Source organism: Heterodontus francisci, chromosome 38 (genome assembly GCF_036365525.1).
Source record: "Heterodontus francisci isolate sHetFra1 chromosome 38, sHetFra1.hap1, whole genome shotgun sequence".
NCBI lineage: Eukaryota > Metazoa > Chordata > Chondrichthyes > Heterodontiformes > Heterodontidae > Heterodontus > Heterodontus francisci.
The window spans coordinates 38,979,191-39,003,009 of NC_090408.1; the positions used below are offsets into that span (position 1 = coordinate 38,979,191).

Genomic DNA, 23,819 nt, shown 5'->3' on the forward strand with positions numbered 1-23,819 from the left:
AAAATATAAAATGCATCTTTGAAGCATGTTTTATCTAAAAGCCAAAACAATATGGCATGAACCCTTATTTTGTAATTATTACATTTTTAATTAAACTATTAAAAATGCTTTCTATTTTAAAGTTATTTAACTTATTTCATAAAAGATATTGAACGGTCCATGAAGCTTAAAATGTCTCAAATGCAACATGACATTTTGTTTGAAACTCTAATTTTTTTTTAATAATCAGAAGTTGGATTGTCCATTTTATCCCAGATATTTCACAAGAACGATTTTGATATTCTGGTGGTGTTTTGATTAGTTGCTTTGGTTTAAGAATGTATAAGGTTAAGAAACACCTCAAAAAGAGATTGGCTGGATTTTCAGAATGGCAATACGCATGAACGATTGCAGCCCTCTAGATTTAGAAATATCGGATGCTTTTGAGGTTTAAAAACTGTACAACTACCTTAAAATAAATAATTCACAGATAATTCCAAAGAGATTAAGAATTGAGATGAACAAAAATGAGCATGCATGGAATTGGAGATAGCCATCTGACTTGGACTGGAAAGTTGTTGAGATATCAGAGACTGAGAGTAGGGATAGCGTACACACTCTGATTGAAGGGATGTGGCAAGTGGTGTTTTCAGGGATGTGTTTTGGGGCCTCAACTTCTAACCATATTTATTCATGTCTTGGATGAAGGAATAGAGAGTTGTGTATCGAAGTTTGCAGATGACATGAATTAGGAGGAACAGTGAGTACTGCAGATGGGCGCAGAAAGCTGCAAGGGGACATTGAGAGAGTGAGTGAGTGGACAAAACTATGACAAATTGAGTTCAACATGGGCAAGTGGAAGGGCATCCACTTTTGAGCCAAGAAAGATAAATCATATTTTCTAAATGGCGAGATACCAGGAACTGACAAGGTGCAAAGAGATTTGGGAGTCCAAGTACACAGATCAATCAAAAAGCCTACTGTAATGTTCTCAAAGTGAGGAACAGATGTACAGAATTAGTCAAACCTCATCTGGAATACTGTGTTCAGTTTTGGACCTTGGAAGGGTTACTGTGCAAATTTGGCAGAATGATACCAGGGCTTAAAGGGTTAAATTTTGGAGGCATGGACATAAACTTGGCTTGTATTCCCTTGGATTTTGAAGGATGGTCTAATTGAGGTATTTAAAATAATTAAAAGATTTGATAGGGTAAACACAGTGAACTATCTCTTCTGGTGGGGGAATCCAGAACAAGGCGGCTTAACCTTAAAATTAGAGTTAGGTCTTTCAAGAGCAAAATCAAGCAGCATTTTATCACACAAAGGGTAACTGACATCTAGAACTCTCTTCCCCAAAAGGCTGTGGGTGTTAGAATAATTAGAACCCCCTAGATTGAGGTAGATATATTTTTGTTAGGCAATGGTATCAAGGAATATGGAGGAAATGTGGTAAATGGAGTTGAGGTGCAGATCAGTCTTGATCTAATTAAATTGTGGAGCAGACATGAGGGGCTGAATGGTCTACCTATCTTATTATGCACATTTTGATATGGGTAAAACTTCTGAAATATTTAATTTTCATCAAGATGTATGCTGATATTTAATACTGTTATCCAAGTCAATCAATCAATAACCTTCTCGGTGCTATAATGTTCACAAAATTGCCAATCTGAAAAGATGCATTTGGCCAAATGACTACATAAATTTTAGTTACTGAGTCATTTGACCATTATTTTAAACAATGACTATCATTGCATCCAATTTGCAAACAGAAGAATAATCCAATTAATTAACCTGAAATTAATTTATCTAAAGAGATAAATTTAAAATGCATATTGTTGCATCAAGGTAGCAACTTATAACTAAGACATTTAGATGAAGCTGGAAATTCCAACACATTGTGGAATTTGTTTCGGACACCTGGATCCCAAGATTAAATTACCATCTTCTATTTATCTTCATCTATTTAATATATACAGTAATGGGCTCTTGCCCAAATGCCTTCATACTTTGTAACAGCAGAAAGTGATTTGGAGATTTTGTTGTTAGAACAGCTAAGTGTACTGCCTTAGTTTCAATTATTAAAGCATCTGGCTATTGTGACAGCACCTTAAAAATAAATCAATGAGCACCTCATCCAGTTACATAGAAATATGCAAGTGATTACATAGAAGCTAACTCATTGAAGGGGCTAGATGAAATGAAAGTGAAATGGGCAATTTAGAATGGTCAACAAGAAAAATAAATTCCAGCCTTTAAATCATTACTATGTATTCATTATTTTTTAAAAAGCAGTGAAATTTGTTGTTTTATTATTCATTTGGTTCTTTTATCTGCTAGCAATTGTCATGGCTGCGTCGAGGAGAAAACATACCAGTGTGGATATATCATATTTGTCTCCAATATTGCATCCATGCGTAAACATCAAAGATTATTCTGGTGTTGTTTTGAATTAAATATCAGCGTACATCTTTATGAAAACTAAATATTTCAGAAGTTTTACCATGTCAAAATGTGCATAGTAACAGGAGTAGACCATTCAGCCCCTCAAGTCTACTCCACAATTTAATTAGATCAAGACTGATCAGCATCTCAACTCCATTTACCACATTTGCTCCATACCCCTCGATACCCTTACCTAACAAAAATACATCTAACTCAGTCTCGGAGGTTCCAATTGTTCTAACACCCACAGCCTTTTGGGGAAGAGAGTTCCAGATGTCAGTTACCCTTTGTGAGATAAAATGCTGCTCGATTTCGCTCTTGAATGATCTAGCCCTAATTTTAAGGTTAAGCCTTCTTGTTCTGGATTCCCCCACCAGAAGAAATAGCTCACTGTGTCTACCCTATCAAACCTCTTAATTGTTTAAAATACCTCAATAATAATAATATAGCTTATTAAAGATTTGTTGACATAACTGAGAAAAAGATAAATACAAATGCAGACTTATTGGTATCTTCTTTTACTCATTCTGAACATACAGATGCAAAGCCAACCTTCTCACCTCGTGGATATATCTGCAACGGTTCAATCATCTCTCCATTAACTTGCTGCTCTGTCACAGTAGTATAATACTACAAAAGAAAGCACACACACAAATATATTCACACCCAAGATTAAATAAATTGAATTATTTAGTCTTTCAAACTAAAAGGAGGTAAATTGAAACAGCCACTTAACATTTTCAGTTAGACACAACAACTTGCAGTTATGTAATACCTTTAATAATATAGAAAATGTTGCAAGACACTTTGCAGGGCGGCAGGGGTTGGGGAAGGACGAATGAATTAAGTAAAAGAAACAGATACATAGCCATGGTGGCAGAGCTAGCTGAGATAACTGAAAACTAGGTCATGATGATGAGTATCAAGAAGCTTTTTAATGGTGAAGAGAAAAGGGGAAGTGAGTTTCCAGACAGTTGGGCCAAAGTGACTGAAGGCTCTGCCAGCAACAGTGGCACATAGCCTAGGCAGGATAATCAAAAAGCCAGGGTCAGAAGATTGAAGGATGCAGGAGAGATATAAGGCCGTATCAAACATCACAAAATGGAAAAAGAGTTATCATGCACCAAGGTCACAGTAGGTCATTTGTGCATTTGGCTACCGCAATGTCAGTGTTGTGATAGGCAAGTTAAACTCAAGGGATTTAAATGGTTTTTAAAAAAAATTATAATTAAATTATATGACACATTATTAGTAGCATGACATGTTTGAACATTTTAGAAAGGAAAAGGAGGTTAGAGATGGGATGGTAGCTGGAAAGAATGGATGGATTACGGGTGGTTTTTTTGAGGAAGGATGACAGTGATAAAAAGAATATTGGCTGAGTTAAAGGAACCATTAACAATATCAGTTTGCTTGGGGTCAGGAAATATGCTTTGTCAAAACTAATATCTGATAAAGGACAGCTAACCAAAATATTGATGTCTTTTCTTTCTCTAAATGTTATGTATTTTTAACATTTTCAGATTTTTAGGATTTTGCAGTTTTCTCTTCTTAAAAGCACCAATAGTGTCAGTTAAAAACTACTAGTAGACATGAAACATTGTTGACCCAATTTGTCTATTGGCCACTTCATGCACTCTAGTTTAAAAGCAAGGTTAATACTGCAATCTACATTAGCAAAACAAGCATAATAGTGTCATTATAGAATTCAACAACCACTGACTTGTGGATCTATTTGGATCACTGATCCTACAAATTTGGGTCAAGATGCACAACACTGCCTTCTTCCAAGTTAATACTAGACCTATTTTCACAACAGTACCACTAATGACTATAGAACAAAATGTTTTTAATTCAGTTTTTTGTTTTGGTCTGGCTGACAAAATTTATGATTTTGCATATATGAATTATAACAGTGACATTCTTAACAATTCACATATTAATTTGACATGTGGTCAAAATAAGATTGGCTAGAGATGCTACAATTGGGACAGAATGAGTAAACAGCAAGAGATCCCACTCCTGATCAACATCCTGTAACTCTGGCAGAAAGTGAAAACGTAGGGAGAGTGGGACTAATTGGATAGCTCTTTCAAAGGGCCGGCACATGTACAACAGGCAGAATGGCCTCCTTCTATGCTGTAGGATGCTATCCAACCCCAAAGGAACAGTCAAAGAGTCAATGTTCCTCATCTAAGCGCATGAATGATGGCCACTTGGTCAAAGTATCAGAAGAGTGCCCGAACATACGAATTAGAAGCAGGAGTAAGCCACTTGGCTACCCAAGCCTGTTCCGCCATTCAACAAGATCATGGCTGATCTGATTGTAACCTCGACTCCACATTCCCACCTACCCCCGATAACCTTTCACCCCCTTGCTTATCAAGAATCTATCTACCTCTGCCTCAAAAATATTCAAAGACTCTCCTTCCTCTGCCTTTTGAGGAAGAGAGTTTCAAAGACTAACAACCCTCAGAGAAAAAATTTCTCATCTGTCTTAAATGGACGACCCCTTTTTTTAAAAATAGTGACACCCTAGTTCTTGATTCTCCCATAAGAAGAAACATCCTTTCCATATCCACCCTGTCAAGACCCCTCAGGATCTTATATGTTTCAATCAAGTCGCTCACTCTTCTAAATTCCAGCGGATACAAGCCTAGCCTGTCCAACCCTTCCTCATAAGACAACCGGCCCATTCTTGATATTAGTCCACTAGGCCTTCTCTGAACTGCTTCCAAAGCATTTACATACTTCCATAAATAAGGAGACCAATACTGGACATGGTACTCCAGATGTGGTCTCACCAACGCCCTGTATAACTGAAGCATAACCTCCCTATTTTTGTATTAAATTCCCCTCGCAATAAACGATAACATTCTATTAGCTTTCCTAATTACTTACTGTACCTGCATACTAAACTTTTGCAATTCATGAACTAGGACACCCAGATCCCTCTGTATCTCAGAGCTCTGCAATCTCTCACTATTTAGGTAATATGCTTCTTTTTTATTCTTCCTGCCAAAAGGGGCGGCACAGTGGCGAGCACCGCAGCCTCACAGCTCCAGCAACCCGGGTTCAATTCTGGGTACTGCCTGTGTGGAGTTTGCAAGTTCTCCCTGTGTCTGCGTGGGTTTCCTCCGGGTGCTCCGGTTTCCTCCCACATGCCAAAGACTTGCAGGTTGATAGGTAAATTGACCAGTAGCAATTGCCCCTAGTATAGGTAGGTGGTAGGGAAAAATAGGGACAGGTGGGGATGTGGTAGAAATATGGAATTAGTGTAGGATTAGTATAAATGGGTGGTTGATGGTCGGCACAGACTCAGTGGGCCGAAGGGCCTGTTTCAGTGCTGTATCACTAAACTAAAAAAAAAATGGACACAATTTCAGTGTCCCACATTATACTCCTTTTGCGAGATCTTTGCCCACTCACTTAACCTATCTATATCCCTTTGTAGCCTCCTTATGTGTTCTTCACAAGTTACTTTCCTATCTGTCATCAGCAAATTTAGCAACCATACCTTCGGTCCCTTCATCCAAGTCATTTATATAAACTGTAAAATGTTGTAAGTTGTAAAAAGAGCTCACTGAACCAGTGAAGCAGAGAAAGGGCAAAGAGGCGAGGGGGGGCAAAGAAAAAAATTGATTGGGGGCTGAAGAAAAACCCTGTCCTCACCAGACTTTGCTCAAACAGTATGAAAACACTGAAATGACCTATGATTGATGTCCAACATGATTACAAATCAATAATCTTTTTGAGGGGGTACAGGTAGTTTACACACAGCACAATGGAAGAAACTCAGAGCTTGTGATCTAATTAAAGATTTCAAACAGCACAAAGCATTTTGGCTTATAAGTGTCATGTGACCTTCAAGATCATTTAAACATTTTGTTTTTAAATTGTTAGGAAAAAATTTCATTCAATTTTGTGCCAGTTTATGTGTCAGTTCGAACACTGATTGTCACTCAGCTTTCCTATGGTGGATCTCAGATGATGATGTTTTCTAATAAAGGGCTTACTCTTCTACTTCAATTAATTATTGCAAATTTCCTGAGAATTAATTTGCAGTTGATTACCAGGAAATTCTATGGCCGCCATATATTATAAAGCAAAACTGACTTATTTATCCCCTGGCACAAACACTGTGACTGCTTTGGAAATTTGCCATGTAAATTATATGCAGCCTCACTTCCAGCTTTCACTCATTTAGTACCTCAAGAAATGTATCATGTTCTCATAGTATAACATTTTCAGGATTTATTATATGCTAATTTGGCCAAGCACTTTTTTAAAGTTAAACAAACTCTAAACAAAGATTTTTTTTTCTTTCTCTTGTTCTAAAGTTGTGTGGTATGGTTCCAGAGGCATAATTGTCATTTTGAGATCTTACAAAAGTGGCTATACTTCATGAGTAATCCTGGACTGTCAATGTTGACAGGCTATTTGACCGCAGGGGCACCACTGTCAAGCCCAATCCTATTTTCACCCAACTGCAAAAGTGTAGGAAGGATTTTGTGACTAAGCTTAATGTTAAACATAAGCAGCAATGACTAAAAAATAAACTGACCTTAGACCTGCAAATGAGCATTAGCAGTACCGACCATGCAGAAGTTTTCTTTCTGAAGTAATGAAATGAAATAAATTCCATTTATTTTGCCTTCATTCTCAAGGGCCTGAGTGTATTTGTGCCAGATTTGCTCTGTCTATGCTATACTCAATAGGATGCCAGCAGTACACAAGAATGGCACAGAAATAACGGTCTCTGATAATCCCTCTGTTGGGGAAGCACTGTGACTCCTCTAAAAAAATTGAGAACTCAGTAGCATGGTGAAAACATAACCTGTGTTAAATTACACTGTGTTCGTCACTCAACCTGTGCACAAACACACTGCTTGCTGTAGAATGACAATTTCCAAAGAACAGAGGTGACATTTTTGTTTACTTTTTTAAAAGAAATTCTCAAAATGTGGGCATTGTCAGCAATTGTCCAACAATTGTTGGTATTCATTGCCTATCCCTAGGTGGCCGGACAGTTGAGTGGCTTGATAGGCCACTTCAGAGGGCAGACATGAGTCAACCACATTGACTTGGGACTGGAGTCACATAGAAGCCAGACTGGGCAAGGACAGCAAGATTTTTTCTTCAAAGAACATTAATGAACCAGTTGGGTTCTTAACGACAATCCAACAACACCATGGTCACTTTTACTGATACAGCTTTTTGAATGAAGTTAGAGGAGGGCAGAGACCCCAAAGTGTAGGACACCACCAAAAATGAAAAGCAAAAGGGGAGATATTGAGATAAATCAAGTTGTGATGACACTGAGTTTGCATTTTAAAAGACAGCAGAGTATAGGTGAAAGGGAAGACTAAGGAATTCTACATTTGCAAGGTCCTGGGAAGGAGTGAGTTTCGTGTGGGAGTTGGTACAATGAATCCTGATTTTAGGACATGAGAAGACAAGAAATCTAGATGAGAAAGAAAGACTTGCATTTATATAGCGCCTTTCACAACCATCAGACGTCCCAAAGAGCTTTACAGCCAATTAAGTACTTTTGAAGTGCAGTCACTGTTCTAATGTAAGATGAGGAGTTTTGCAAAACTATGGTAGTTAATCACAGCACTGAAATGAATCTTATCATAATGTCATATGAACCGGTCATGAGATAATCTGAACATTGAATGTTGAACAGAAACACACAGAATTAGTATCAATAAAGAGGCAGTACTCGAAAAATTAATTGGATTGAAAGTTGATAAATCCCCTGGACCAGATGAGCAACATCCCAGAGGACTGAAGGAGGTGGCTATAAAGATAGTGGTGCATTGGTGGTTATCTTTCAAAATTCCATAAGTTCTGGAAGGGTTCCTGCAGACTGGAAAGTAGCAAATGTAACCCCACTATTTAAGAAAAGAGAGAGAGAGAAAATGGGGAACTACAGACCTGTTAGTTTGACATCAGTAGTAGGGAAAACGTTGGAATCTATTATAAAGTATGTGATAACTGGACACTTGGAAAATATGATTTGGCAGAGTCAACATGGATTTGTGAAAGGGAAATCATGTTTGACAAACCTGTTGGAGTTTTTTTGAGGATGTTACTTGTAGCACAGATAAAGGAAAACCAGTGGCTGTGGTGTATTTGGATTTTCAGAAGGCTACTGATAAGGTTCCACACAGGAGGTTAATAAACAAAATTAGAGCACATGGGATTGGAGGTAATATACTGCTATGGATTGAGAATTGGTTAGCAGACAGAAAACTGAGAGTAGGAATAAACAGGTCATTCTCAAGATGGCAGGCTGTTACTAGTGGGGTACCGCAAGGATCAGTGCTCGGGCTGCAACTGTTCACAATCTATATAAATGACTTGGACGTGGAGATCAAATGTAATATTTCCAAATTTGCTGATGACACAAAACTAGATGGGACTGTAAATTGTGAGGAGGATGCAAGGAGGTTTCATGGGGATTTGGACAGGCTAAGTGAATGGGCAACATGGCAGATGGAATATAATGTGAATAAGTGTGAGGTGATCCACTTTGGTCGAAAAAACAGCAAAGCAGTGTATTTCTTAAATGGTGAGAGATTGGGAAGTGTTGATGTCCAAAGGGACTTGGGTGTCCTTGTTCATGAGTCACTAAAAGCTAGTATGCAGGTGCAGCAAGCAATGAGGAAGGCAAATGGTATGTTGGCCTTCATTGCAAGGGAAATTGAGTACAGGAGTAAAGATGTCTTGCTGCAATTGTATAGAGCATTGGTGAGACTGCACCTAGAGTATTGTGTAGTTTTTGTCTCCTTATCTAAGGAAAGATATACTTGCCATAGATGGAGTGCAACGGAGGTTCACCAGATTAATCCCTGGGATGGCGGGATTATTTTATGAGGAGAAATTGCAGAAACTGTGCCTGTATTCTCTAGAGTTTCGAGACTGTGAGGTGATCTCATTGAAGCTTATAAAATTCTTACAGGAAATGACAGGGTAGATGTGGATAGGATGTTTCCTCTGGCTGATGAGTCTAGAACCAGGGGACACAGTCTCAGAATAAGGGGGCAGGCGATTTAAGACTGAGATGAAAGAAATTTCTTTACTCAGAGGGTGGTGAATCTTTGGAATTCTCTACTCCAGAAGGCTGTGAAAGCTCAATCATTGAGCATGTTCAAGACAGAAATAGACAGATTTCTGGATACTCGTGACATCATGAGATATGGGGATAGTGGGGAAAAACGGCATGGAGATAGATGATCAGCCATAACCTGTTTGAATGGCGGAGCAGGCTCAACAGGCCGAATGGCTTACTCCTGCTCCTATTTCCTATGTTTTTATGTTCCTAGAACTAAGCCTGGCTCGGGCATAAAATTAAAACCTGACCTGGGCTCGACCCGACCACAGCCAACCCGAACCTGACCCAAGCCTGAGCCCTTTAATTTTTTTTGCGTCCGACCCGAATCTCCTTCATCTGTTTCGGCAGCAGACTATTCCTGCAGCTGGAGTTGTGGGGAATCATGGGTAAGCCTGATTCCGTGACTTCCCGAAGCAGAGTCCAGCCAGACCCGACCCAAGCCCGAATGCTGGTGTCGGAATTTTGACTCAACCCGACATACGTAGTCGGGTCTATTCGGGTAGCCAGGCTTTATCCTAGAACATCTACCCAGTCTGGATTTCCCCAATTTGCAACTTATTTAGCAGCTATCTTTGGTTTCCAAAAAAGCTGAAAACCTTAAAGAGTTGATATTGCTTTCCTTTCCTTCTCCCATACCAACAACTTGGGAGCAAAATGCCAACTTCAGCACAATGCACTGAGGAAAACTTATTTTCAGAAGCATTTATTACCCTTGCAAAAAAATAATTGGTGCTGTCGGTTACTCAAATGGTCAAGACAAGTAGGTTTTAATGGTAACAGTTTTATAGATCGACCTTTTAGAGCAGTAATAAATGTTAACAAGTAGTCTCGAAAAACAGTTCAAAATAAAGTCCAACTGAAATACAATGACATTTCTAAACATAGTAATTTTCACAGAAAATATGACCCAACTGGCTATTTTGAGCTTTGTTCTTGTATTTTTAATAGGAAATTTGCCAGTTATTGATCCACAGCTTGTACTGTCTGCCTCAGGCAGCTATTCTAGTTCCAAGCAACTTTCCAATCAGTACCTGTCAAAAATCACAAGATTTACAGGCATGTTCCCCACCTCTTTATTTGCTTAGCGCCATCAATGAACATTTATGCAAGTCACTAAACAGGAGGGGCACCATTTAACTCACTAACCTACTCAATTGGCACTGGCCATCTTGTCTATATTTACAGTGAAGGACGTGCGGTCGTTTTACCACAGTTGTCACACAAACACTGTTTCAGAGTCAGCAACAGAAATTTTGGTGCTCCCTCAATTGGTATATTGGACTTTGTGGGATTGAGTCACTCAGGCTAAAAGGACTCAAATTTGATTTCCAGTTTGCATTGTTAACTGACCAAAATACAAACAGTAATTGGAGTATTAAACTTGGTCTCAATGACCGTAGGGACGGGCTAAAGAGATGAAAAAGTAGGTAGATCCCGATCACTACCTAGTGCTTCCTCATATGGACGCTGCCCAAAATTAAATACACAGAGTTTCCAATAGGGATACATCCCACTTACCCAAGTTGAGCTAATGCAGGATGCCAAAAGCCATGGCTTAGGGACCCCACTAGTGTGCACTGGAGAAATTCTAGAGTTTAATGAGCTAAAGCTGCTGGTCCCACCAGCTGGAAGTATAGAGCTTAGGCAGTTGCATGCCTCTCTACAGCGTAATCATGCAAGGCCTCAAACATGGATATATAAACCCAGGCTTTTATATCTGACATGCAAGCAACATTTTACAATGGCCATCACCCCAAATCTAAGACAGCTGTATAATGGACATATACCTTCAGTAAGATGGATAGACCTATGCAGGCAGCTTGAAACATGCCAGCCACTTTGATGTTCTAGATATCCATGACCAAAGGCGGCACAGTGGTTAGCACCGCAGCCTCACAGCTCCAGCGACCCGGGTTCAATTCTGGGTACTGCCTGTGTGGAGTTTGCAAGTTCTCCCTGTGTCTGCGTGGGTTTCCTCCGGGTGCTCCGGTTTCCTCCCACATGCCAAAGACTTGCAGGTGGATAGGTTAATTGGCCATTATAAATTGCCCCTAGTATAGGTAGGTGGTAGGGAAATACATAGGGACAGGTGGGGATGTGGTAGGAATATGGAATTAGTGTAGGATTAGTATAAATGGGTGGTTGATGGTCGGCACAGACTCGGTGGGCCGAAGGGCCTGTTTCAGTGCTGTATCTCTAAAACTAAAAAAACTAAAAAACTAAATTGTGCATACCTGACTTTCTCAACAACTGCCTAGTCCAGATGCTCATGCGTTGGGAGCTTTAGCAAACAGACATCGTCAGGGTACTCTGTTACAAGTTGGATCCCTCCCTCCTTTCTTGTGCTAGTGACTTAAATTTTCCAATTTAATTGGCAAGCAAAGTCTCCTGTTGTACAGAAACAGTCTAGTCTAATATACACAGATAGCTTAATACGGAAAAGTTTGAAGTCTTAAGAATAGCATTCTACTTAGAGGGAAGGTGGAGAAGAGTTTTTTGTGCATTGAGGTAACAGATGCTGTTGCTTAAGAAATGGAAAACTTTCCACTTGCTGCACCGTGTGTCATTATGAAGCACTTTCAGTGCCACGTATTGCACAGCTACAGCACAAAGCTCAATGTGTTCTGTTCCAATAAGATACTTCAACCCAACCGTAGAAGGTGGCTCCTCATTTTACATTTCCCACACCAGTTACACTTGGTACACTCAAAGTAAGATTGTTAAGTAGAATCAAATTAAGAGTAGTTTTGGCTTAGTCATCCTACCTACTCGGAACTGCATCAGAATTGCCCAAATTAATTTCACTTAGAACGCAGAGCAGTGATTTTTATCCCACCAGTCTGGACTGCATTTCAATCCCGGTCTGAGAGGTGACTCACTGCACCAATCAGATGACCTTCAAACTTCCTGTTCTAACAAATTATTTCCTGTGGTTCCAGGTTAAGCTACATTAAAATCAAGATCAGAACTGAAACAGAGAACAAGCTGCCTAGATAGGAATAACTATTTTAAGGATGGTAACAAATTAATTCCAAATTTCTTAAATTTATGGCAAGTGTTTTATTCAGTACACTAGCACTGTATGTTTTAATAATGCTGCTTTTTCTTACCCATCCACTAGATTGTCTTGAATAGCATTAGCATCACATTATAATACAAGATCATTCACTAATGCAAATTGCGGGCATCCTGCTGTTAAAAGCAACTTTGGCAAATCTTGCAGCACTTTTACTGCTTTTCAATTATGGAACTTAATTCCAAGCCACATAAAATTATCTCCAAATCTGCAAAATGTTTAAGAAAAACTCTTTACAACCAAAACATAAAACACTCAAGAGTGCGTAACACTGAATTCTATTTTATTAGGTGTATTTGATCTATGTTTGCATTCTCAACCATCCTTTCATTATCAGTTTATACTTGGCTTTCCTGTTACCTTGCCAACAGGGACTATCTCTAAACTACAAACATAGCTAAATACCGCATTTCTTATAAATAAATTAAGATTTTTAAAAAATTCTTTGACTGAATGCTGACTTCCGATAGAACCAATTTATTTCCCAGACAGTAAGACAGAGAAAAATTAAGCAGCATTGAACAGCTGTGTAGACCCAAATGTCCAATCCTCAAAGCAATATTTTCCATTGGGATACATTGCTGTTAATGTCATTCAATGTTTGGAGCTGCAGTGAGCCATTATTTGTCACAAAGTTTAGATTTTTTTTAAAGCATCCAAAAGAATTGTCAGTAAAAATGAACTGTTTGGAAGTGTTTTGTTCTGCTCATTCCCCCTCCCCAGCAATTGTGCAGTCTCCTACTGGGATACAGTTCCATGGTCACAAGCTGTATCCACACCCCACCGCCCCCTCTGTGGCCATTCTTCGTGTGAGAGTTTAGACAGCAAGGGTCAATAGGCTGTTGAATTGCATGAGGTGTCACAGCCAAGCTTGACTGTGCCTTCATGTCACTTTCATATACACACACTTTTCAGCAGGGACCATTTGGTGGCAACACAGAGCAGGAACCCTTGGTACTTGTCTTCTGCCTAGTCCAGTTCATTAACGCCAATTCTAGCATTGCAACTGTTACCATGGCAGAAATCAAACACTCAGCAGAGACTGGGATGTTAAAAATGAGACATTCCAATATAGTTTGGTGCTACACTGGCCAGCACATTTACTAACCCTCAGAAGAACTGACTGCTGTATCAGTTGTGAAAAGGTCAGTGGTTAAAATATGCAAACTGTACGTAAATGAAATTTCCACTTCAGTACATTAAGAACGAGGTGCCCATCTCAGCATATCACAAACAAATGTACATACATGTACAAACATACACAAGCATGGCAGTGTTATGAACGGTACACAGCAAGTTAGCACTAACATTGATACTAAGTTAACATTTTCATTATCATGTGGAGTCACTCATTGTGCTAATAGAAATTTAGCAGTAGGTTCCTCCTTGGCAATTCAAATTCCTCTGATCAACTGTTTTTTTTTTATTGTCCACCGGTGTATAACCGAGAATTGGTCAGCTCCTCTTCGCTTTCTAGGAATGATTATTAAACAAAATATGGCTCAGATTTTGTAGTTAAATTAACGCTGAGGCTGTTAGCGCTCACTGTTATTAAAGTGTGATTTGGTCAGCAACTTCTGCCAACTGCAGTCAAACAAAGAAATTAGGAAGTTGCTGTCAAGTTGCCCTGCACCTCCAGAAGCTTGGCTATAACAGTATCTTGCCGAGAAACTCAGTACTGTAACACATGGAAGGGAGTGAACTTGCAGTACTTACGTGATAGATACCCAATAAACTTGCCAGGAAAAGATAGGGCTTGTCCATTCCAGTGTAAGCAAATTTTTAATGGCGTGATGTCTTAATTACCGCCAAACAACCTCTCTGGCACTGGAAATTAACTTTTACAAGCATAGAGTCGCAAACATTCAGATTTTAATTATTGTTGGAGATTTTTTAAAATTAAAACATTTAAATAAAAATTTTTGAACTTGTTCACTTTCCTTTATCTCTGCCTTTTAATTACATCTTTCTCTCTCTTTATTTTGGTTTTTGTACATGATTTGGCACTGATTTAACACTTCCTGCTTCAAACTTTTGTGTGCCTCAGTAACGATTCATCAAGGATTAGTTAAGGAGATACACAATTACCTGACCTGTTCACACAGGCCCCTGACATCCTGAAAAGGGTGCTGCACTGAAATGGCTTTCAAATCAAAACAGGTCCCAATGCAAAAGCCCACAGATGATCTGTAAGAAATGTGGACTCTGTAACTGTTATTGGCCTATTTATATATTTTTTGTATTATGAATTTTATGTACTTTCATATATACAAGGACAGATCTGGAAGGGCTCGGTACACAGATTTGAAGAAGACAAAGAGAGAGACAAGAGGAGTCACGAGCCATCTGTGCCACTAGAGTCGTTGGAGAGTAAAGGCCATCATGGCCAGGGTATCGACTGCCTTGTATTTGTTAAGTATTGCTTTTAGCCTTAATAAATCATCCTGATACCACTACATCAGATGTCTCCTTGTCTGAATTCTTATTGTCTGGTCCAAGAACAAATTATAAGTAAGGTTCTAAATCTTACATTGGCGATCCAGATGGGACCAGACTAGGACTTGGAATATTTGGTGTTAGTGGGTAGGGACCATGGTAGTGTTTTGCCAGCCATCACTCAGCCCAGAAAAGGAAAGCATCGGGGTCGTGGGATCAGTAGAACCTGCCAGCCGATTAAAGGCGAGTGAAAAGACGTAGGGAAGAATAAGAATAATGTTCTGTCAACACACAAAGAGAAATTAGATAAAATGTCAACGAGATTCAGATTTTGTTGAGAGAATGTTTAACAAAGGGAGAGAGAGCTCCCTTCAACGAAGTAGTTGCGTTCATTCAAGGGAGAGTGGACAACAAAAAGTTGAAAGCAAAAAAGGTAAGAAACCTACTTGCCTATGGCACATTTCATTACACTAATAAAAGTGACAATTGGGCACAATAAAAGCAAACCGAAATACAGAATCTGAAACAATAATTACAAGACTTATGAGTGCATAAAGAACAGGAAATCAGTCAGTTAGAAAAAAAAGTCCAAATTTAGAAATAGACAACCAGCAAAACACTGTTTTTGCAGCAGCAAAGCTTTACTTGCTTACAGGTTAATTCACTAATGGTTAACTGCGAGCAGGGGGAAGAATTGAATACTGATGGTAGGGAGAATGCAAAGCTTAGACAGGAATTAGAGGTTGCTCAGGGTGCCCTAAGAGAATCTGTCAGACATCCATGTAACAAGGCTGACCACTCCAAAGCAAACTTAAATTGGAGGGACGATTAGGGAAACAACAAGCCCTCATCTCCACGGTGACAATGACAGGCAAAGTAGGAGGTGATATAGATTGGAATAACCTAGCCAGTAAGGCAGCCCAATACAGCCATCATGATGATTGGCCGAAACGCGAGACGCCCGCTGGATCCCAGGTTTGTCCTGGCCCTCTGGTGGCGGTTGTAACAACCACAACCACTTCTGGCAGGGATGGTGATGTGATCCTTAGAGAGCGACGCTCTGCTCCATTGACCCATACCGAGTTGCAAGTCTGCATACATGAGTAAGGGGCCATCCAAGACGGGGACGATTCCCTTGAGGTTAACAGGCACTGGGCAAATTTCCTACAGGGTTACTCAGAATTAGAAACAGGAGATTGGAAGCACATCCTGCTTGCTGCATGTGACTCCAAATTGAAGTGCAACCAACAGCACGCCATCTATGATGCTTCAACCGGCCCCCGTGCTGTCATAACCCATATCCGTAATGGCCTCGATATATGAACTATTAACATGGCCGCAGCGTTGCATTGGACCAGACAAAACACTGAGGAGTCACCACAAGCATTTGCCAAGCAGCTGTACGATGTGTACAGCCACTTTCAGAATGAGCCTGCCGATAATCCTGCCGATGGCACTGAGGACGAACAGTTTAAGCTCATTTTCCTCAATAATCTGGTGCCCCTCATTAAACAGACAATGGGTGTAACTGTGGGTTCGGGACATTTGTTTCGTTGCATATTAGACTGTGCTACCTGAGCCTGGGACATCGTAAAAGGGGTATTGAGCAAGAAACCAGTTCCAGCGGTGGAGGACCCTAGATACGCTCCCAACCAGGGCCACCACCCGACCAGTACGTCCCAGGCGTACTATAACTGTGGAAGACTCTGTCACTTGGCCTGTGACTGTTGGAGCCATAAACCACCTCCAAGAGACTGTGGGACTTAGGAACCACCAGAGCGCAATCCGCCTCCAAATTATACCCCACCGCCTGAACACAAGCCCTCAGTACTTGAGCGGGAGGTTGCACAACTAGTGGCATTAATGAATACCCAAATAATTACCAGTGAACCCCAACCCACCTGCCCATTCACTTCCCCTAATGCTCCTCCTCTTCCTCCCACTCCCGTGAAGGGCCATTGGGGTCCGGATGAAGGATCCAGGCCCCTCTTGGTTGGAGGTGGCGTTCTGACGTGACGGTAACGGACGACCGGTCATCTCAGTTGCCCTACCAGGGGGCCGGCAACAGACTATGCTAATTGATACCGGCTCCACCATTACCATCATCCATACCCCAAACCCTGAATGCTTTGTGGCGGCAAGGGTTGCTCATCACTTTCTGGATTTGATGGAAAAGCTACTTCTGCTTACACAGGAAAGGCCTCTGAACTTTGACTGGGAGGTTTCACCTGCGTATTATCTTCACCTTTGCTAATGTCTATGCCTGACGGACGAGGTATTTTGGGAACTGACGTTTTGAATCAATGCGGAGCCGTCACTGACTACAACCAAAATTGCATTTGGTTGGGGTCAGGCACGCAAAGTTTTATTGAAGTTTCTGATACTCACTCCATCTTTGCTATGAAAAAGCCATGCCTCTACAATCCTCTCGAACATGTGGACCCTCAGGCGTGTTGGCTTGTTCAGCAGTACTTGGACGCTTTTGCTACTAACAAACATGACTGTGGTAGGATGGAAGGAGAATAGTCCATGAATGGACCCCCTCACTCCTTTGTTAAACAGTACCCCATCCCCAACAATAGTTATCCTTACATCAGTCCCTTGTTAAACAAGGCATTGTCAGGCCTGGCACTTTCACAACCAATTCACTGATTTGGACAGTTAAAAAAAACAGATGGCAGCTGGAGGCTAACCACAGACTACCGTAAGCTCAATTCTGTGACCCCGGGCATGCTCCCCAGTTGTGCGAGAAACCCCAACCCTCTTGTCACAAGTGCCGGCAGGATCTAAGTATTTCTCCACCTTGGATATTTCAAATGGATTCTGGAGTATCCCCATTAGAAGAGAAGATCAGTATAAGTTTGCTTTCACATTTGAAGACCAAAGCTATACTTGGACTTGCTTACCCCAAGGGTTTCACAATGCTCCAACAATCTTCCTCAAGTGAATGGCAGCAGCTCTAAAAAGGTTTTTCTAAGCCTGAATGCCTTTTGCAGTATGTGGACAACCTGCTCCTAGCAACAGCAACTGTGGAAGAGTACCTGTTACTGTTAGATGAACTGTTAACAATCCTGACATGGAGGGGACTTAAAATAAATCTAAGAAGGCCCAATTACTCCAAGAGGAAGCCATCTGTTTACGAGTATTGATCTCCCACTATGGCACAAGTCCAGACACTCTCAAAGTTGAAATCATCCAAAGACTTTCGCTCCTTACCTCTAAAACCGCTCTCCAATCGTTCCTAGGCCTTGTCGGCTATCAGCAAAATTTTATAATATATAATATTATATATTCCGAAGAAGGGTCACTGACCCGAAACGTTAACTCTGCTTCTCTTTCCACAGATGCTGCCAGACCTGCTGAGTGGTTCCAGCATTTCTTGTTTTTATTTCAGATTTCCAGCATCTGCAATATTTTGCTTTTATTTTAGCAAAATTTTATTCCCTGTTTTGCCGAGCTAACAAAGCCCTTGTACGGACTTTTAAAAGGCCCAGACGACAGAGTTCAGTCCAGCTGGACAAAGGATCACACCACAGCTGTAACAAGTCTCAAGCAGACAGTCATGCAAGCAACCTGCTTGCTAACACCCGATCCCAATCAACTGTTTCACCTAGAAGTAGGGGCTACAGGCCAGAGCCTGACTGCTGTGCTGTGTCAAGAACACAATGGGAGACTACAAGCGATAGCTTACGCATCGAGGATTCTGCGAGGAGTGGAAACTACGTACTCTATCTGTGAGCGCCACCTTCTAGCTACATTTTGGGCTGTTCAATACTTCACATACATTAAAGGCCCTCAACAAATAATCTCACATTCACCGCACACGCCATTAAACTTGTTAATAAAGCCGGGAGACTCACTGGTCTCCTCACAGAGCCCAAGCAAATGGACTTCAGAATTACTGCAGCGGGACATTGACATCACCCAGAAGTCGACGACACTGCTCCCACAGCTCCAGGCATATGAGGGTGACCTGCACAGATGTCTGCTGCCCCTTATTGATTACGATTCACACCCGGTTTTGAAGGAATGCCTTAACGAGGCCCCGGACGTCTACGTCAATGGTTCTTCATATTACATGCAAGGAACACTGCACACGGGCTATGCAGTGATCCTACCAGACAAAGTAATCAAATGACGCTGTTCCCAACATTCCTCCCGGCTAGTCGAAATTTTTGCTATATAAATGGCTGTTGGAGAAACATCCGATAGGCCCGTGAAAACTTGTTCTGATAGTGCCAATGCATCAATGCTGTACGAGTCCTTCCCCTATACCACAAAAATGCCTACCGAACCTCGGATGGTAAACATTTGGCTCATGACCCCTGGGTACAGAAGTTATGGGCGGCTCTACAAAACCATTCCCACCCCTGCCACATTGGCAAGGTTGCAGCTCACAAAAATGGATAACCTCACAGCAAATGTAATGCGGAAGCTGACGAGGCAGCCAAAGAAGCTGCACTCTCTGGCGAATGGGAATCTGATGACACTGACCTATGTTGTCCCATTGCAGCTACAAAACCCTCCACCCCTATAGATCTTGGTTCATTCCAGCAACAGTATGACCCCGACGCCACAGTCATTGCCTGGCACGCACAGGCCAAACCGCTGCCCGCCCCTTCAGCCTGGGCAATCCATACAGTCATGTCTCACAAGTCAGCTAACAGTCCCATTGCTCATGTATCAGCCCATCCCAGATAAGCTTCCCGTGGTGTGTGTTCCACCAGTGGTTGGAGAGGAGCTGCTTTTCCTCTTCCATTCCCACCTGACCAGTGGGTCCATACTCAGCAGAGTCCACCTGAGACAAGATCCTGGCCACGGCTTGGTGTCCCACAATAGAGAATGAGGTCAATCTCTATGTGTCCGGTTGTCTGCCATGCCTGCAACAAAACCCACTTGCCAATACTATCCGTGCCCTCTTGCGCAGTTCTCCACCTCCAGAAGGCCCTTAGACGCACCTTCAAATTGACTTTATCGGCCCCTTGCCCCCAACCCAGAGCAACTACACATATGCCTTGGCTGTCATAGATCAATTTACCAAGTGGATTGAGGTCTTCCCCTGTAGATCAAACACTGCACTCACTGCTGCCAGAATTTTATTGAGTGAGGTGAGCTGTAGGTGGGGACTACCAACTACCTGTACAGGTGGATAGTGACCAAGGGTCCCATTTTACAGGAAACATTTTTTCCCAATTGCAGGAATTGTTGGGCATCCGCCATAAATTACACATCTCACACCATCCGCAATCCTCAGGGATAGTGGAAAAGGGAAAGAAGATGCTGAAAACAATGCTTAGAAAGCTATATACAAATCACCCTGCTCATTGGGCTAACACGCTGCTTATGTGTCTCATGGCCATATGGTCCACCCCTCACAAGACAACAGGATCTCACCCTATCAGGCAATGACTGGAAGATTAATGGTAATTCCAGGACATTTCACCCTCACTGGTATGGTCCCCATGACCATAGAAGCCTGTAGCTCCAAATGGTTCCAAATGGAACAGATGATAGAACACACGGGAAACGTTAACCGATGTGTTGCTTGAAACATAGGAAAATCTAAAAAACGGATCAAAAAGTACCTTGACAAGAAGGTACGACCATTTGAGTACCAAGTAGGGGATACCATCATGGTTTTAAATTATGGAAGGAGGGAAAGTGCATTTGAACCCAAATGGAATGGGCCATTTCCCATCACTGACAAACTCAATCCAGCTGTATATTTGATTCAGTCCCTGAGGAAGAAAGGGAAAGATGGCGATAAAGAAAGGAAATGGTACCATATCAATCAGTTAAAAACTGTGAAAGAGTAAATCCTGCGCTTGTATCATTTTAGATGGAGCTCCTAAACATCATTACCCTATTAGGGAAAAAATTGATTAATTGTGAGGAATCAATGCTATGCTGCATTTCATCCTTAAGGTGGGGACTGTAAGAAATGTGGATTCTGTCATTTTTATTGGCCTTTTTTTTTGTATTGTGTATTTTATGTACTTTCATATATATATATTATATATATATATGGGCTGTGTTCTCGCACCGACACTGTTTGGGATTTTCTTCTCCCTGCTGCTCTCACACGCGTTCAAGTCTTCAGAAGAAGGAATTTTCCTCCACACAAGATCAGGGGGCAGGTTGTTCAACCTTGCCCGCCTAAGAGCGAAGACCAAAGTACGGAAAGTCCTCATCAGGGAACTCCTCTTTGCTGACGATGCTGCATTAACATCTCACATTGAAGAGTGTCTGCAGAGTCTCATTGACAGGTTTGCAGCTGCCTGCAACGAAATTGGCTTAACCATCAGTCTCAAGAAGACGAACATCATGGGACAGGACATCAGGAATGCTCCATCCATCAAAATCAGCGACCACGCTCTGGAAGTGGTTCAAGAGTTCACCTACCTAGGCTCAACTATCACCAGTCACCTGTCTCTCGATGCAGAAATCAACAAGCACATGGGAAAGGCTTCCACTGCTATGTCCAGACTGGCCAAGAGGGTGTGGGAAAATGGCGCACTGACACGGAACACAAAAGTCCGAGTGTATCAAGCCTGTGTCCTCAGTACCTTGCTCTACGGCAGCGAGGCCTGGACAACGTATGTCAGCCAAGAGCGACGTCTCAATTCATTCCATCTTCGCTGCCTCCGGAGAATCCTTGGCATCAGGTGGCAGGGCCGCATCTCCAACACAGTAGTCCTCGAGGCGGCCAACATCCCCAGCTTATACACACTACTGAGTTAGCGGCGCTTGAGATGGCTTGGCCATGTGAGCCGCATGGAAGATGGCAGGATCCCCAAGGACGCATTGTACAGCGAGCCTGCCACTGGTATCAGACCTACCGGCCGTCCATGGCTCTGCTTTAAAGATGTCTGCAAACGCGACATGAAGTCCTGTAACAGTGATCACAAGTCGTGGGAGTCAGTTGCCAGCGATCGCCAGAGCTGGCGGGCAGCCATAAAGGCGGGGCTAAAGTGTGGCGAGTCGAAGAGACTTAGCAGTTGGCCGGAAAAAAGACAGAAGTGCAAGGGGAGAGCCAACTGTGTAACAGCCCCGACAACCAATTTTTTCTGCAGCACCTGTGGAAGAGTCTGTCACTCTGGTATTGGCCTTTATAGCCACTCCAGGCGCTGCTCCACAAACCACTGACCACCTCCAGGCGCTTACCCATTGTCTCCCGAGACAAGGAGGCCAAAGAAGATACACACACACATTATTTATATATAGTTTTTGCATAAGCTTTTGGTAAATGAAGAGTTAACTTCAGCTGTGTATCTTACTGGGAAAAAATGCTGCATATACAGTTTGAGTCAACCAGGATTACTTTGGTAATCACAAGGAAAAGAACAGATATCAAAAACTATATAGCAAGCTGTGATCAAAATGCAACAGAAAACAAGATGGAAATGCATGACCTAATAACATGAACAGTTAAAGGGCAAGAAAAGAACAGATATTTAAAACTATGTAACAAGTTATGATCAAAATGTAACAAAAAGTCTCACCGGAAATGTATGATCTAATGGATCTCTAGTTATAATGCATTGTTTGTACACATTGTTTGGCGCTTGTGATCATGATTAATGTACAAACGGAAGTACTGACAAATGAAATTGTAGGATCAATCTAAACAGCGATAAGTATGAACCAACCAATCAGTGCACAGGAGGAGCCAACAGCTACAAAGAATATAGGAACAGACTTGGAGGGGTTCGGTGCACAGATTTGAAGAAGACAAAGGGAGAGACAAGAGAAGAGGAGTCACGAGCCATCTGTGCCACTACAACCAGTGGAGAGTAAAGGCCATCATGACTAGGATATTGACTGCCTTGGATTTGTTAAGTATTGCTTTTAGCCTTAATAAATCATCCTGATACCACTACATCAGATGTCTCCTTGTCCAAATTCTTATTGTCTGGTCCAAGAACAAATTATAAGTAAGGTTCTAAATCTTACAAGTCTGTAGGCGAGTGTAAGTGTAATGAACAGCTCATGCCATTTGTTCACCACTGACCACTAAATTTGAGCTAATATCTTTTTGAAAAAGTCACTGTAGAGAATGAATACAAATTTAACAAAACCACTGCTGTACTTCCAGTTCTGTACAATATGCATTCCAGATATCCAGTGTTAAGGCATTTAACTGTAGTCAGTCAGTGCTGTTAATACAAAGAACATTCCAGCACAGGAACAGGCCCTTCGGCCCTCCAAGCCTGCGCCGATCCAGATCCTCTATCTAAACATGTCGCCTATTTTCTAAGGGTCTGTATCTCTTTGCTTCCTGCCCATTCATGTATCTGTCTAGATACATCTTAAAAGACGCTATCGTGCCCGCGTCTACCACCTCCGCTGGCAACGCGTTTCAGGCACCCACCACCCTCTGCGTAAAGAACTTTCCACGCATATCCCCCCTAAACTTTTCCCCTCTCACTTTGAACTCGTGACCCCTAGTAATTGAATCCCCCACTCTGGGAAAAAGCTTCTTGCTATCCACCCTGTCTATACCTCCCATGATTTTGTACACCTCAATCAGGTCCCCCCTCAACCTCCGCCTTTCTAATGAAAATAATCCTAATCTACTCAACCTCTCTTCATAGCTAGCGCCCTCCATACCAGGCAACATCCTGGTGAACCTCCTCTGCACCCTCTCCAAAGCAAATGATAACCTTTACTACGACTTCTTGCTTTTTTAATGCTGAAAGGCCTTTTACAGACCACTCTCTAAGGGGAACTGTGATCACACTTTGATCAGTCTCCACAACACCG

The 23,819-nt window shown here is 41.6% G+C and overlaps 1 protein-coding gene across 12 annotated transcripts in view; it reads right to left on the bottom strand.

Moving 5' to 3' along the window:
• map2k5 (mitogen-activated protein kinase kinase 5) overlaps positions 1-23,819 on the bottom strand; it is a 352,983-nt gene that overhangs the window by 297,403 nt on the left and 31,761 nt on the right. For 10 of the 12 annotated variants that reach the window (XM_068018165.1, XM_068018160.1, XM_068018159.1 and 7 more), the window contains exon 4: positions 2,985-3,054. The exons of the other annotated variants lie outside the window; for them this stretch is intronic. In XM_068018165.1, the coding sequence (XP_067874266.1) occupies positions 2,985-3,054 (70 nt within the window). The remainder of the gene's footprint in view (positions 1-2,984; positions 3,055-23,819) is intronic. 12 annotated transcript variants of the gene reach the window in all.